Source organism: Rhinolophus sinicus, chromosome 15 (genome assembly GCF_057876585.1).
Source record: "Rhinolophus sinicus isolate RSI-liver-muscle chromosome 15, RSI-T2T, whole genome shotgun sequence".
Taxonomy (NCBI): domain Eukaryota; kingdom Metazoa; phylum Chordata; class Mammalia; order Chiroptera; family Rhinolophidae; genus Rhinolophus; species Rhinolophus sinicus.
Window position 1 is genome coordinate 62,945,224 of NC_142515.1, and position 16,512 is coordinate 62,961,735.

General features: G+C 47.6%; 1 protein-coding gene across 1 annotated transcript in view; it reads right to left on the minus strand.

The window, feature by feature from the left end:
- FRMPD2 (FERM and PDZ domain containing 2) overlaps window positions 1-16,512 on the minus strand; it is a 160,620-nt gene that overhangs the window by 98,298 nt on the left and 45,810 nt on the right. Inside the window, 4 exon segments of the mRNA XM_088792652.1 lie at window positions 746-937; window positions 2,779-2,844; window positions 7,099-7,256; window positions 8,784-8,909. Coding sequence (XP_088648778.1) covers window positions 746-937; window positions 2,779-2,844; window positions 7,099-7,256; window positions 8,784-8,909 — 542 coding nt within the window.

The following is a 16,512-nucleotide window of genomic DNA, read 5'->3' on the forward strand; positions in this document are numbered from 1 at the left end:
GCCTCAACCTAGTCCAAGCTCTGCCCTGGCCCCAAGGGGGACCAGTGTTGGTGTACTTCCTGCTCCAGAGCTCCCCATGGGATCAGGCGGAGGCTGTCTTCACCTGAGACCACCTCCTTGCGTGGCTTGTTGCCTATCCTGTCCCCTCTCCATCACTCCCCCTCTCCCAGGAGTACTTTCCCAATAAATAACTCGCATAAGAATGCCCATCTCTGGCTTTGTTTCAGGAGAATCTGACCTAAGCCAAATGCCTACTATGTACTAGGCCTCTTGCTAGGCACCGAGGAGAGCACAGGGCAGCAAGCACACAGTGTGACAACAAGGAGACCCTCCGCATGTACGACACAGCAGGTACCGCCAAGGAAACCTCATGTGAGGCCTGAGTTCAGTGTTGATAGGTGAACTGACTCATGGGATTTAAACACAAATTTTTTTTTTATGTAAAGAGGTTCTTTCGGAGATCCCAAGGGTCTTAGCCACGTTAGGAATCCCGGCTTGCACAAAGGTCTTCACCAGTGCTGCCCAACAAAACTGTGATGACAGGAATGTTCTAGATCTGCCCTGTCCAGCATGGCTGTCGCCAGCAACATGTGGCTACCGGCACTTGAAATGTGGCAGGTGTGACCGAGGAACTGAATTTTTAACTTTATTTCATTTTAAATAACTACAATTTAATTAATTTAAATTTCAACAGCCACACGTTGACTAGTGGCTCCTGGGTTAGAAAGTACAGATTTGCACAGACCTTGGAGATGGTTCCCAGAACCAAGCTGACCAGCCGTTTGACATGGAGTTTGGCAGAGGCTGGGTATCCACGCACTTCTTCTCGATGAACCCGACAAGCTTCCAGAACTGACAGCAGTGGCAGCTGCCTGCGAGGCTGGTCTTCGCACATGGTCAGCAGAACGGAGTGCAAGAGCTCCGGGAGCTGCAGCAGCTGGAGAGCAGAGGGCTGCGTGAGGCATCTGGACGGCTGAGGCCAGGGCCCTGCATGTGTGTAGTGGGGACTGATGGAAACGGATGTTCTTGTGAACACTACACAGGTGCCTGATGCTTCTGCAGAGTTCAGAGGTGGACACACGGTAGATCACTGAGGCCACCAAATGTAGAGCAGTTATCTTAGCCCTAGCTATGTGGAGTTTGCCGCTTTCTACTCTGGAATGCCATTTGTTTCAGAAGGAAGGGAGGGAAGGAGGAAGGGGTTCTTCAGCATGTGCTCTTGTTACACGAAGATCCCACACACGTTTGAAATATTTATGGAAAACAAGTGCTCAACCAAGTGGATTCCCACCTAGGCCAAGCACCCAGACCAAACCAAGGACCAGCCTTTGACTGCACCTGGGCAACCTACTGTTTTCTCAGATTATTTAGGTGACTCTCACTGGGCCGTCCCCCTACAATGTGAGCTTCAGAAACCTAAGGACAGTGTCTTTTTCACTTTGGAATCTCCAGCAGTCAGCACAAGGTCAGTAATTGTTGGTTGAACTTCATGGTACATGTACACACTAAGAAAAAAATAGATATTTAAATGGCCACCATTATGTGGGGAAGGCTTCAATGCAGACTCAAAATCAGGCTTTTTCTCCTGCTCACCCACGCTGCAAGTCACTTTCCAGATAAAGGCTGCACAGCCATTTCTTGCCATGCTGGGGTTAACCAGGAGAACCATAGAGGCGTGAGCTGCAGGTGGAGGGAGCAGTGTACGCAAAGGTTGGCATTTGTCTAAAAGGAAGGGGCTATGGGCAGACCCCGAACCCAGAGCAAAATGACAATGCAGGGTCCCTTATTCAAAATGATTAAGAATTTCAAGACAGTGACAGCAGAGCACTAAATCAAGCTTGTAAGTGCAGGACACTGTGCTATTACATAGGCCACATGCCCTTGAAACCGGCCCCAATTATGGCAGAGTACCAAAGCCACAGGTGGGAACCCAATTCTGGGGTCCAGGTGTGCCCTGCCGAGAAGTGGAATGAACTCCATGGGTAGTGGGAGCTACGGAAGATTTCACATGAGGAGGGATGTGAGCTGGTGTCTGTTTTAAAAGAACACTGGGCAGCACTGGGATGTTAAATTGGAGAGGAAAAAGGAAGGAAGGAAGGAAGGAAGGAAGGAAGGAAGGAAGGAAGGAAGGAAGGAAGGAAAGGAAAGGAAAGAGGGTGGTGAGAGGGAGGGAGGGAGGGATTCTTTAGCATGTGCTCTTGTCACACGGGTTTTCGAGGAATTTTTATAGTGTCAAATGAAAATTTACACACTCACACATATTCTGTAGTCAAAAATTTTATAAAATGCTATGATAAAAAATGTTAAAAGCTTTGTATGCTTTAATCCTCAGTCTTTAATAAACCATTCTGAAAAATATTTGAGAGGAAGACATTGTAGGAAGTGTTTCCCCAAATCATTTGAGCACAGAACCCGTTTTCAGGGAAGCATCTCACTTCAGGAAAGGCTGCTTTAAAAGCCTGTTTTATAAACCTGTACCTTCAGTACCTATAAAATCCTCTAGCTTGCTACTTCCTCTGAGCAGAGGTGGCAAATAAGTCTTATCTTGCTTGCCAATCCTAAGTTGCGACTGTCTGCAGTGACGTGTTGAGTAGGATTCTGAGGCTGCCTCTGGACTCAGCAAGAGCGGTTGTGTAATCAGTTGGTAATGCCTTCTTAGAACCTAGGAGGATAGAGTGGTGGCACACAGCTCAGCAGATATAGCCCCTACCCTGCAGAGAACTTCTAAGTAATCCAAAGACATGGCCTGGCAAGACTTTAAGTATCTTGTTTACAGACCTGATTTGGTGGAACGTGAAACCCTGCTGACCAGTAGAGGGTTGTTCCTAAAGAGTAGACGAGCATCTGTCCAAGAGAAAAAGCACAGGATTAGGTTTTGGTCCCCTCTGTTCTTCCGTGGTCCTGCAAACAAAACACAATTCCTTTGCCATGTGTGGCAGACACTGTTGTCTGCATACCCCACAAGCAGTGGCAACTCCCTAAAACTCCTCTGCTGCCTACTCTAGTGGCTAAAAGCCACAATGACCATAACACCCAATTTTGGCCAAAAGACATAAGAAAAGTAAGGGGCTTCTGAAAAAGCTTTTCTTTACTGACAAGAACACATGTGACTCGGTCCCACTCTTCCCTCCTTATTACTGCCTTGAATGCTGATGTAATAAATGGAATCACAGCAGCCATCTTGTGACTGTGAGACAAGCATAAGAACAAAAATCAAGCACCTAAAGAGGGTTGAATGGAAGCAGACAGCCTGGATCCTGGATGACTGAGGTGCTGACCAATCCCTAGACTTCTTGTTAAGTAAATAATAATTACTTGTGGTTCTAGACACTATATTTTAGGCTTTCTGTTTCTTATAGCCAAAGCCATCTGTACATGACACAGTATGGTCCAGCCTGATTCAAAAGCATCAGAAGTTGTCAGAAAGCCATGTAATGAAATGGAAGAGCATTATCTGACTTCTCTGAGCCCCAGTTTCTTCATCTTTAAAGTGACTATTCTGTCTGAATATTCCTGAGGATTGAATAAAGAGTGGCTTGAGGGCCAGCACGGTGGCTCAGGTGGTTGGAGCGCCATGCTCCCAATGCCAAGGTCACAGTTTGATTCCCACATGGGCCAGTAAATTGTGCCCTCTACAGCTAAGATTGTGAACAGCTCTCCCTGGAGCTGGGCTGCCATGAGTGCCCATCATGAGCAGGGAGCTGCTGAGAGCTGTGAGCAGCTGACTGAACTGGAGTGGGAGTGGGAGGCAGAAGAAGGGGGGGGCGGGAAAGAGTGCCTGGAGATGGTAATAATAATAATTATCATTGTTATTATTAGACAGAGAACACTTAAACCAAGCTTTGTTTTAAATCTTGTAGCTATATTAACTTATTTAGTCCTCACCACAATCCTCTAAAGTAGGTATATTAATTGTCCCCTTTTTACATAGGAGGAAACTAAAACAAAGCCAAGTTAGGGAACTTGCCCAAGTAAGATCTAAAACCTAGACGTGAACCCAGTCACCAGGGTCCCTGCCCTGAGCCACTTGGTTATGTTGCCTCTGGATCACACGAAGTCCTCAAAAAACGTTTATTAGGCTTTTATTATAACTGAGAAGATACATTCCCTTTAAGATCTCTTTTCAGGAAATGACTTTTGGGACTTTGGAAGGGAGACATTGAATTAACGAAATATGGTATATAAAAGTGCATGGTTACTTGAGCAATCCACTGAGTTTAATACAAGTGGATTTGGTTTTGTTTTTTATATCTCTAGGTCAAGGGCGTGTGCCCAGTGTTACATGTACCAATTAGCTATCTACTTTGTCTGAAATTATACCCGTAAACCAGCCATCCACCCCTCTGATGAATATGACTAGACACCTACAAGGAAGTTCACAAAAGCTGCACCCCCATTTGTAGAGAAATGACTCGGAGCAGATGCCACAGCAGCATCCGGAGCACTGCCAGAGGCATTGTCCACACCTGGGAACTTACCTGGATTCCATGGGCTCTATCTTAAAGTGTCCTCCCTAGGCCTATGGTAACAATGACAATAGGCTTCACCCCAAATTCCAAATCCAGCCCATTGGTAGATGCTGCCTGGAGAAGAGTGGTGGGAAGGATTTTGAAGGCAACTCCCGACTCCATGGGAAAAAAAGTCATGATCGATTGGTGATGTCTGTCACGAACATGAAATGGAGTGATAGTGGCATAAGTTGACTTTAAACAGAGACCTACCCACACCTCCACCTTCACCTGGGACTAACACTCCAAACATTGGGGAAAATGTCTCAGTGTGTTGGTTAGAGCTGAATGTTGGTCTGAGGAGAAGAGTTAGGGTACGTTCCCCAACCTCAGAACAGGGGGAGCATTCTGGACACAACATCTACTGAGGTCACTTTTCTAATTGCTCACCCCACTCCCCACAGGATCCAAGCCAAGCTGGATGCAGAGAGAAGCCTGTGATGAATGGAAGAAAAGAGTAATATACAGAACTGAGTGTTAGAGATGCTGTAAGAGAAAGAATGGCCACTTAACCCTGCCTGCTGGCCTAATAAACAGGGCTCCAGGCTGGTGCCTTCCACCTCTTAAGCCACACTCCCACATGCCGTGCTTCAGAAGCGTAGATAGTTAAGCTACCAACAAAAATGGATGTTTGGTTCATCAGGACTTGGTCCCTTCCCACAGTGACCCTCTCCCAGCTTAAACTTATCTTAAACCCTTATCTTCCTGGCTCAGACTCAGCAACACACCTCCTCAGTTCTTAGCTCTGCCAATTCCTTTAGCCTCGAAAATCTTGGAGCCCTCACTCCTCTTCATGGAGGAATGTGTACAGGAGGGAGGAGGATATTTTATTCCAGTTTATCTTGGCTCAAGGATGCTCTGAGCAGGGGAGCGACTGGACCTTCACAAGACATTCAGTGGAGGCCAGCGGTGGTCAGGAGGGTGATGTCTATTCCTCACCAGTGAGTGCTGGGAGGGACAGGAAAGGATCCCAGGAGTTCTCCAGGTCTGCCTTAGCTCAGGTCCTATAGAAAGCAGAGCCTGAGGCAAGGATTAAGTGCTGATACTTCATTTAGGAGCTGTAAGCCCAGGATAATGTGGGTGAGAATAAAGGGGAAGGGAGATAAAGACAGGTGTGATGTGCCAGATCACCACGCTGGCCACCTCCTTGTAACAAGCCACAATGTATAGCAGGAAGCACTCAGGATTTCTCTGGAAGGCTTGTAAGACTTACCCATCTTGAAGAAGTCCCAGAAAAGAAATGAAGGGAGAATTCTCTCCTCAGTTCCCTCCATCTGTAATTTACCATTAGTTGAGGTCCACCCCAAAGGAAATTAGCTCCCCTACATGTTCACATTACATCAGCAGGCTCCTTCAGTCACTCAGAGACTCAGATCCATGGCTCAGGATGTGGCATTTTAGCTGAGTCCTGAGCATGGTAGGTAAAATGGTGTGGGTGGAACATTGCCTAAGACCCAAATAGAGGGAATCTGAGAGGCATCCAAGTGTGTGTCCAGCACAGGTGTCCAGCGATTCACCCGTGGGATCCTGGCAGTATAGGAAAGGGTGTAGGGGCCTGGAGTACTGCTGTGACTGCCAGTGGGGAACAGCCAGGGCCACTGCAACTGGGACTCTGATGCTTTCACTTTTGTGATCTGAATTGGAGACACATGGGCCCAAACAATCCAAACCTGGAAGCCACTGAGGCCCTATTCTTTGAGCCCTGTTCTGGGATGGCTTCTGAGAGGAGTGGAATTTCCAGATCTACACTTTTGCCATGAAATAACAAGGAAAATGGAACAGACCTCATCAATTAAATGCCCATTATGTCCTGCCCAGTGCTGTGTGTCTGCCTTACATCATTTGCTCCTTTGAATTTCTTCTTTTCAAAATTGAAAATAATGTTTACTAGAACTTTTTGATATTCAGAAACACAATACATCCATGGAAAAACAAAAATCACCACCGATGTTGCCATCCAGGATTATCACTGCAAACACCTTGGTTTATATATTTTCAGATCTCTCTCTCTCTCTGTCTCTCTCTCTCTCTCTCTCCAACTAGGATCAAATTGTATATGCATATTTTTAATTACTTTTCAAGTCATTAAATCACTTTCTACAGTCTCATTTTAATACTGTCTTGTTTCACATCCACTCTCATTGGACATTAGCTTGTTTCCAGTTTATCATTCATGTCAACAATACAATAAACATTGCTGTAATTAAATCTTTACTCATGCTTTAGGATAAATTCCTAGTGGAGGACTTGTTGGGTCTGTTTTAGAGTTTTGCTACATGCTGTCAATGGCACCAATGTGCCAGACCATTTATCCACAGCTTTTCCAACTCTTGTTGAATATTTATAATAAGCTAATGGATTAGGTCATCTTAACACCACTTTACAGGTGTAGAAATTGGTACACAGAGAAGTTGACTTATTTACATCTAAGAGTTAATAAGTTATGGGCAAGAAAGCCTGGGAATAAAGTTCTTTAAACCCATTGTGCCTCTGTGTTCTTTGGGGCTGAACTGGAAGCTGGGGTGACCTGGGATCAGGCATTTCCCAGAGGACAGGCCCAGATGTGCTTCAGAGACGCCATGTACCTTACCTGAGATAGATCAGGCTGCTCGTTGAAGCTCTGTCGCTGTAGTAGTTCAGGGGCCTTGAAAGGAGCAGCCTCTATGTGACAAATATGGCCTTGGAAAGAAAGACTTCCGGACACAGAAAGCAAGGTTGACCAGGGGCAGACCACATAGTCGGAGGAACCTGGAACCAAGGCAATGATGAAGTGTAGGGACCAGGCCACCATCTGGAGGGCAATGTGTGGGACTGTGCCTACTGGGTGCCTTGCAGTACCTGCTCTGGGATGGGCTGTGAGCTAACCCAGGGCAAACACGGAGTGGAACAAATTCAACCCTGATACATGTGTGCACAGGAGCATGTGTCAAGAAAAGCGGCTGCAGTGGTGGCGGGGAAACTAGCACCTGTATCCAAATGTATCCAAATTCAGCCTAAGAGTCTCAAGATGAAAGGTAAAGAGAAGTCAGCTCCACCTGGAAATTGGCACAAGCCGGACTTCTCTAGAGCCAGCCCAGGGACCCAGGCAGCTGGATTTCTGGGTGTTCTGTAGCTGTGCAACTGAACATCCAGGGTGGGGAGAGGGAGTAAACACTCAAGGAGAAGACAGAGCTGAAGGTGCAAGAGCACAGCTCCCCCTTCATCCTGGGAGCTGCCACCTGTCGTTCTGACTGTGCATGTGCGATCACACTTGGGCTGCCAGCAGCCAAGCACGTGTGACTTCTGAGTTGACACCTGATTGTGGGGACTCCGTGTTTGTTCCACTTGTCAATTTAATGCCTCTTAGCTACAAATCCATCTTTCAATAACTGCTCGGTCCCTTAATCATCTCTCCTTCACAGCGAGCGTCACGTGCAGCTTTCGCAGTAGAGGGCGCTGGAGAGACACTGCTGGAGGCGGGTTCTCCTGATGTTTCTGAGGGGTCCGCGATGTGAGTGAGGACACCCCATCACGCTTTGTGCGGACACCTGCCCAGGATGCGCAGTCCCTTGCCCACCTCTCGGCCAAGTAGTCACCCTATGTACACAAACGCGCACTCCAGGCCTCCCACCTGCACCAGCTCCAGAGCTCTTGTTGATGATTGCCTGTGCCTGTCTTGTCCAGTGACTGCAGGCCTACTATGGCCTGGCAAGGCAGCTAACTTCCCGGTCATCATGAGCTACAGGCCCAGTTCGTCCGTAGACTGGACCCCTAACCTGGGGAAGGGACTTCACTTCAAGTTTGTCTCTCACTGAGACTGCCTGCGGCCCTAGGGGACTCTGTAGAGTTTCTTCATATCTTACAGGTACTCTTCAATTGGAGTTTAATAATTCTTCATATTAACTTTCCCTGTTTAGACCACCCAGTGTGTGGATTCTATCTCCTAATGGAACAAAAGCTAGTGCAGTGTCTAGAAGGAGACAGTGTGGGGGCTTCCCTGTCTCTGGTTATGCCCAGACTGCCCAGTGTTGCAAGAGGCCATAGAGCTGCAGCTGCTATCTCCCTGGCCACCATGAAGCAACACCTCTCTTTCAACTCTGCCGCAGGCCATGGGTGCAAGAGACAGGCCTACCCTCCCAGCACAGCTCCATGGGTGTGTGCCAATTGCCTACTCATTATAATACCTCAGACTGATAACAGATGGAGAAGCAGCACCCAGAAATGTATTTGTTTGGGAAGCTTCACATTCAACCCTCTCAAGACTCAGTGGCCCCAGACACAAACACACTCTCTTACCCTCACGGACATCTTCCAGGAGTCGCTCAGCAGCCAGGGACAAGAGGGACCAGATTTCCTCCTCCGACAGAGCTTCACCCCTGACCTTCAGGGCACTGGCGAGAGTCACAGAGACTGGGCTCATGCCTGCAAAGACAAATGTGTGGCAGAGCCCCTGCAATGTTCAGAAGTGCATCTGGGCCAGCCCTCACCACTCCAGCCCAGGCACGGTCCAGATTCCTGCACAGCATGAGCCCCATGTTTTCGTCACCTATGTCTCCAGAGTTGGACACAGGGCCAAGCGCAAGGAGAAGCTAAAGAAATGTTCATTAGGGGTCTGGCTTGGCTGGCTAGTTGGTTCTCAGTGAATGAACAAATAAATAAATAAACTCTCAAATGAACGGTGAAGTGAATAAATGAATGAACAAATGAACCATGAGAATGGCACCTCTCTCTAAGTTGGGCATGTCCCATTGCAGAGAGCTACCTATGCCAGGGTAGTGTCCATTGCCTGCTCCCCTATCTGTCTGGGAAAGTGGGTTAACAACTTTTTTTTTGCCTCTAATACATGATTCATGTCTTTTCCTCTCCAGCTTCCACATACAAAGTTGGATTTGGTGCCAGCATCAGCCTTGTCTCTAAGGATCACCAACACCTGCCTGAAGAGTGAGAATCAGTAGAAGAAATAGTAAGCCCCATGTTTCGAAAAGGTGCAGACTCACAGGAAAGGACAAGACTGCTTTGCTGAAGGAGGGGGTGAAGAAGGGTGATGTCTCTTCCCTGTCTTCTTAGAAGCGCTCCTTTAAATCAAAGCTGACATTTAGATGTCTGTCCCCCCTGACAAAGCTGCCACCCATTAATCTCCAGGTATGGTGGCAGCAGGAAGCCGCCAGGAAGGTTTTTTCTAATCCTTTAAGTCACTGATCTTTCTATAGCCAGGGATCATGGAGATGGAGGGTGGGTGTGTTGTGTTGGGGGTGGGGTGGACCGCTCATTGTAGAACACCCATCTCTCCATCCAACATGCTAATCCAGGCTCTCCACTCACCAGCTGCTCAGCTCCCTACATAGGCCTCAGGAGAGACAGATTCCCAGGAGAAAGACTTGCCCTTCCACCTCTCTCTGGAGACCAGGTAGGCGCTGCTGCAGGACCTGGGCAGAAAGCTTTTAAGTGTGAGATGTTGCTTATCCTAAGGAGTCTGGGAAGAAGGGTCTGTTGATGCCATTTACAGACAGAAAAGCATTCCAAGGTAACCTACAAAAAATGATCACAGCTGAAGTCCAGGCCCTCCCTTGCCTCTCTTTTCTTTTTTTCTTCCTATTATTTCTTTTTTAAAACTTTGTTTGAAACTTATGGACTAGGCATTCCCATTCTGCTTTTTTCTAACTTTCTATAGTTTTCTATATGATTTTTTTCATTTTTCCATGTTTTATTTTTCTATATATAACATTATACATGTTTTATTTTATATTTTATTATATATAATATTGTATTATATATTTTGTTTATTTTTCTATATATTTCTATATGCTTTTACAAACTGTCTATATATTTCTAACTCCCCATAACCACAATGAAAAGCTACTTTTCAAAGAAAAAACACAGGGACAAGATTATGATTCTCAAATAGAAAATCATTGAATCTCAAAATAAAATATATTACAAAAATATCAAATGTTTTTATTTTCAATCACTCTACGACTAGAAAAAAAAACATTAAAGTCTCACAAGCTAGTTAATTGACATCATCATTTCAATATAGTAATTCAATGGAGAAAGGACAGTCTTTTCAAGAAATAGTGCTAGATCCATTGTGAAAATACACTTTATACAAGTGTTAATTCAAAATGGATTATAGATATAGAATATAAAACTATAAGTATTTAGGAGAAAATATTCAGGATCTAGGACTAGGCAAACTGTTCTTTAGACTTGACACCAAAAGCAAAATCTATAAAACGAAAAATGGACAAATTAGACTTCATCAAAATAAAAACTTTTGCTCTGAGAAAGACACTGTTAAGAGGATGAAAAGATAAGCTACAGACTGGGAGAAAATATTTGAAAACCACATCTAACAAAGTACAGATATATAGAATATATAAAGAACTCTTGAGAGGAGGAGGAGCTAAGATGGCGGAAAAGACGTGCACTGTGCCAACTGCCTCCCTGGATCATACCAAAATTACAAATAATTTATACAACATTCACCCGTGAAATTCATGTGAACACTAGCTGAACAGAACCTCTAAACTAAGGATTTAAAGACGAGGCCACCACGTGGAGACTGGTAGGAGGGAGGGAGACGTGAGGCAGGCTAACTCCAGGCCCACAGAGAGAGGGCGAACCCTGCCAGGGGCACCTCAGTGGTAGAGGATTCTTCTGTTGGGACCCTCCAGCCCCATGCCGGGCTCCCCAGCCCACAGTCCCTTTGCTGGGAAGGAGAGTTCCATGATAGCTGGCAGTAGAAATCAGTGAGGAGTCTCTTTGTTCAACTTGGTGGGCCAGAAGGCACCTAGAGGCCCAGTCATCCTCCCGTGGGGCCCTCACCCGGTCCCAGGCGGAGGAGTTGACTCCCCAGGTGGAGGCCCAGGAGCCAACAAGGAAAGACAGAACTGAGCGCCTGTGGCGCAAGAGCTGCAGGTTTGGGACTATTGTTCCCACTGTGTGGAGCTTACACATGAGTGGTGTACAGGACGGCGCCATTTTTCCAGGGTTAAGCCCTCCCACAGATGGTCAGGTTCAGGACCGCAGGGGCCTGGTGGAATCCACGCAGTTGTGCGTGTGTGCGTGCGCATGCTGCCTTGGGTACCGGCTCAGCACAGGGCTTGTGATCCATTGCTAGGGACAGGCCTGACTGGCAGGAGTGCTCCGGCTGGGAGACGCTGCTGATTGAGATGCGCATGCCCACACACTACTTTAGGTCCCGGCTCTGCGCACGGCTTGGTCTGCGGTGCAAGGGTGGTGATGGCTGTCGGGCTGCTCTGCCTGACCCGAGGGCTGCTGATTGGGGCAGGCAGAGGCTGAGAGTTCTCCTGAATTGGGCTGGGCGCTGTGAGGTGGCTCCATCTGGCCAAGGCATTCGTGGAGCGTTTGTGTGGGCTGGTTGCCAGTGCAGGAGCAAACGCTGCTGGGACTTGGTGGAGGCCACTGACCACATCCCATGGTGCCCTGGGAGCCGGCCCCGCCCACCTAGAGCTGCATTGCTGGGGACACCATGGGCCTCTGGTGCCTGGCCCCCACCTCCACAGGCCACAGAGGGTTTTTGCAGCAGGGGACAGCCCGCAGCAACCTGTGGGGATTTTTGGTGGCGAGCACGCCCCCAGAGCCCAGGACAGCCAATTGTGGGCAGCTCACTGTGAGCCTGAGGGGGAAGCCAGTGCATGAGGTACTGGGCCCTTCCCCTCAACATAACTGGTGCAGAGTCACCCACAGACTGTTGCTGAGCGACCTTCAGATTAATGTGGGTGGAGAGCCATTTTTTTCTTTTTTTCTTGTTTCTTTTCCTTTTCTGCTTTTTATTTTTTATTTATTTTGTTGTTGGTGGGTTTTTTTCTTTTATGTTAGTTCTTCTCTTTTTTCTTTGCCCCCCCCCCCTTTAAGAATTTTTATTGGGGAAGAGGAACAGGACTTTATTGGGGAACAGGTGTGTACTTCCAGGCCTTTTTTCCAAGTCAAGTTGTTGTCCTTTCAATCTTAGTTGTGGAGGGTGCCGTTCAGCTTCAAGTTGTCCTTTCAGTCTTAGTTGTGGAGGGCGCAGCTCAGCTCCATGTCCAGTTGCCAGTTGCAGGGGGCGCAGCCCACCATCCCTTGTGGGAGTAGAACTGGCAACCTTGTGGTTGAGAGGATGCGCTCCAACCAACTGAACCATCCGGGAGCTCAGCGGCAGCTCAGCCTAAGGTGTCGTGTTCAATCTTAGTTGCAGGGGGCACTGTCCACCATTCCTGTGGGAGTCAAGGAATCGAACTGGCAACCTTGAGGTTGAGAGCCCGCGCTCCAACCAACAGAGCCATCTGGGAGGCAGCTCAGCTCAAGGTGCCCTGTTCAATCTTAGTTGCAGGGGACGGAGCCCACCATTCCTTGCGGGACTCGAGGAGTTGAACCGGCAACCTTGTGGTTGAGAGCCCACTGTCCTATGTGGATTCGAACCGGCAGCCTTCAGAGTAAGGAGCACGGAGCTCCAACCGCCTGAGCCACCGGGCCAGCCCTCCGCTTTTGTTTTTATTATTACCATTTTTCCTTATTTCTTTTTATCCTTTTATTTTTCTTTCTCTTTCATCTCTTCTGTTCCTATTTCTTCTTTTTCTTTCATCTGTTTTCTTGTTTTGTTTTTTCCTGGATTTGTTGTCTTATTATTGCTTTGGTTACTGTTTTTCCGCCTTGTTCTGGTGTTTTTGTCTCTTACATATTTTTGTTTCTCCTGTCTGATCATTGTTTATCAACTTTTTGTGAGGGTGTATTTGTTTTTTGGTGTTGTTTTTTCCCTGCTTTGTTTTTGTTTTGCAAAGTGGACATGGGCCTAACACTGGTCCAGGAGCTGAGATTACACTGAAATGCAAAAAACACTGACTACAGCCTCTACCCACTTGTAAAACCACCTAGCCCGCCTACAGCTGCATTACAGGGGAGAGGGGGACATGACTGCCACAAACTGTGGAAAAGGTTATTTACAACAGCAGACAGTCCACAGAGCCCTGGGGTCATCTTCATGGTATTCAGTGACCCCAAACCTACACCACAGCCACTCGGGAGCAGCTCTTGGGAATTTGTGAGAGCAAGGTGGAGGCTAACTGTAGTGCCCTTGGGAGACTGTACAAAAGGGTCACAAGCCAGATATTGGCATAAGACCTGGATCTGCATTAATGTCTTAAATACCACCAATCATATCTCATAACTCACTTGAATTCCACCCTGCCCTGCTAGTGCCACATCGCCGAGGACACCCTTAACACTGGGTCAAATAGCCAGACACACACTCCTAAAGAGCCTCTTTCAATAGTCAGACATTACGGGTAACTGTAAGGTGGCAACAGGCCTAGGGGACTCTGGGCCTTTTGCTAAACTGCCACAGGAACAATTTTCGTGGCAGCCTCAATTCACAGAGACCACCCCACATGACTCCTGGTCCAGCACAGGTAGCATCCAATGGCATACAGCTTTGAGACACCTACCAGGTAGCACAGCCTGGTAACAGGGCTGAAAAAGCCCTGAGTGGGAGCCCCGCCCAAGAGACACCAGAACCAATACACCCAGAGGCCAGAGACAGACCAGAGTAATACCTGGTTGAATGTACAAGCGGCACTCTCAAAGGAAATTTCTCACAGGCACAAGAGCCCACAGGGGCCAAGCCTCATTTGAGGGGGTCAACCTCTGCACAGCAGCTCATACACTGTGAGCAGCGCTAATTCTCCCAGCTAATCAGCCTGAGGGTCAATCCCACCCCCAGAAAAGCCAAAAGCAATTGAAGATCAACTACAACAGTGACACCTCTAAAACACACTGGACAGGACAATAGGGAAACTGTGCAATCTGAATATAGAGGACACATACTACATAAGACCACCTAGCAAGGATTGAGAGACATAGGTGATTTGCCTAATACATCGAAGCAATCACAGAGTGACACCCAGAATGAGGAAACAAAGAAACATGTTCCAAATTAAAGATCACAAGAAACCTCTAGAAATGGAACTAAGTGAAACAAAGGCATCCAGACCTGTACTCAGAAAATTATAAGACACTGGAGAGAGAATTTAAAGAAGATACAAATAAATGGAAACACATACCATGTTCATGGATAGGAAGAATTAATATAAAATGTCAACACTACTTAAGGCAATAGATTCATTGCAATTTCTATCAAACTACCAATGACATTTCTCTCAGAAATAGAACATATAATCCTAAAATTTATATGGAACCGTAAAAGACCATGAATAGCCATGGCAATCTTGAGAAATAAGAACAAAGTGGGAGGTATCATGGTACCTGACAACAAATTATACTACAAGTCTACAGTAATCAAAACAGCATGGTACTGGCATAAAAACAGACAAATCAATGGAACAAAATAGAGAGCCCAGAAATAAATCCATTCATATATGGTCATTTAATCTATGACAAGGGAAGCAAGAATTTACATTAGGGTAAAGACAGTCAATTTAATAAATGGTACTGGGAAAACTGGACTGACACATGCAAAAAATGAAACTGGACCACCTCTGTCGTGCGGGAGACCCTGCTCGCTGCGCCATTTGTCATGCGCGGAGGCCTTCTCGCTGCGCCATCTTTCAGGCGGGGCGGCCTGCGGGGTCTCTGCTCCCGCTCCCCACACAAGAACGCAGGATATGGTGAGGCCAAAAAGGAACACCCACGGAGCCATAGGTAGGGGAGCCATACCACCATGGTCTCACTGGAGGCTAGGCCCACCAGACGCGTGACCTGCCGTCCGCCTTTCCGCCAACCGACCGACCGATGACTCTCCTCCACTCTCTCCTCTGTTCCTCTCTCCCGGCTCTCCTCTTCCGCTCTCCTCGGCCCTCCATAGTTGCAGCAGTTATACCAGCGGCCAATTGGCTAACCGGCCACAGCCGACAGCCAATCAGCCACAGCCGACGGCCATTCACCACCCGAGCCAGCACCCTTCCACGTGAGGCCGAGAGCCTGTAAACTACTTTCTGGGGCTCTGTCCCCACAACCTCCTTATGCCATATATGAGAACAAATTCAAAATGGATTAAGACTTAAATATAAGGCCTGAAACCATAAAACTCCTAGAAGAAAATATAGGGAGTAAATTTGCAGACATTACTCTGAGTAATATTTTTACTGATATATCCCCTCAGGCAAGAGAAGTAAAAGAAAAAATAAAGGAAATAGTCCAGAAAAATGGCGGCGTGAGGTGAGCCTCTGTAAAGCTTCCCTGGAATTTACAAAGAATCGAACACCAAAAACTCCACAAAGGACTCCCTGCACAGCAGACAGACAAGACGAAGAGGCCCACTACCGACTGAAATCACCTACAGGTGGGAGATTCGCGAGAGTGGGGGGAGAAGGAAAGGGAGAAGTGCGCGGAGACGGAGCCGCGCGGGTGCAGGACGCAGACCTAGCTCAGTGCTCTGAGCTTGCTGCTTCCTGGAGCTACCGCAGCTGTGGGAGAGGGAAGAACTCGGACTGCTAGGGGTCCTCCAGGGCTCCACAGAGCTGAGGGGACAGCATATAACATGGCTGAACCCAACGCTCACAGCAGAGACCTCGGAGAAAAGACTGAGGGAAAAAGGCTGAAAACGGTGGTTTAAGCCCTCACTGCCGAGCAGAGAATGGAGCCTTTGGCACTGAGACTAGCCGCCCCCTCCCTACCCTCCCAGAGCTTGCCCCGCCCCCACGTGCCCGGTGCTAGAAGTGAAACAGTAGCAGTGTCAGATCAAAACAACAGAAAATTTGCTGTTTTGAGAACTGTGGACCGCAGACACAAATTCACAGCCCAACTAGTTCCGGCAACGGGGAGGGAGCTGTGGAAGCAGGACCGGCTGTTGTGGTGGTCGCCGCCATTGTTCTGGGCCACCTCTCACAACTCACCCCGCCCCTGGCCCCACCTATCTGGGCGGATCCCTACAGGAGTAAACAGAACTGCTGAAATATACGGGCTCTGAATCAGGAGCTGGAAGAGCTTTGGAGCATCAAAAGCTCTCCGCATACCCACCGGGACACTGTGCCCTGTGACCTAGACAAACTATTAACAGAGGAAAAGC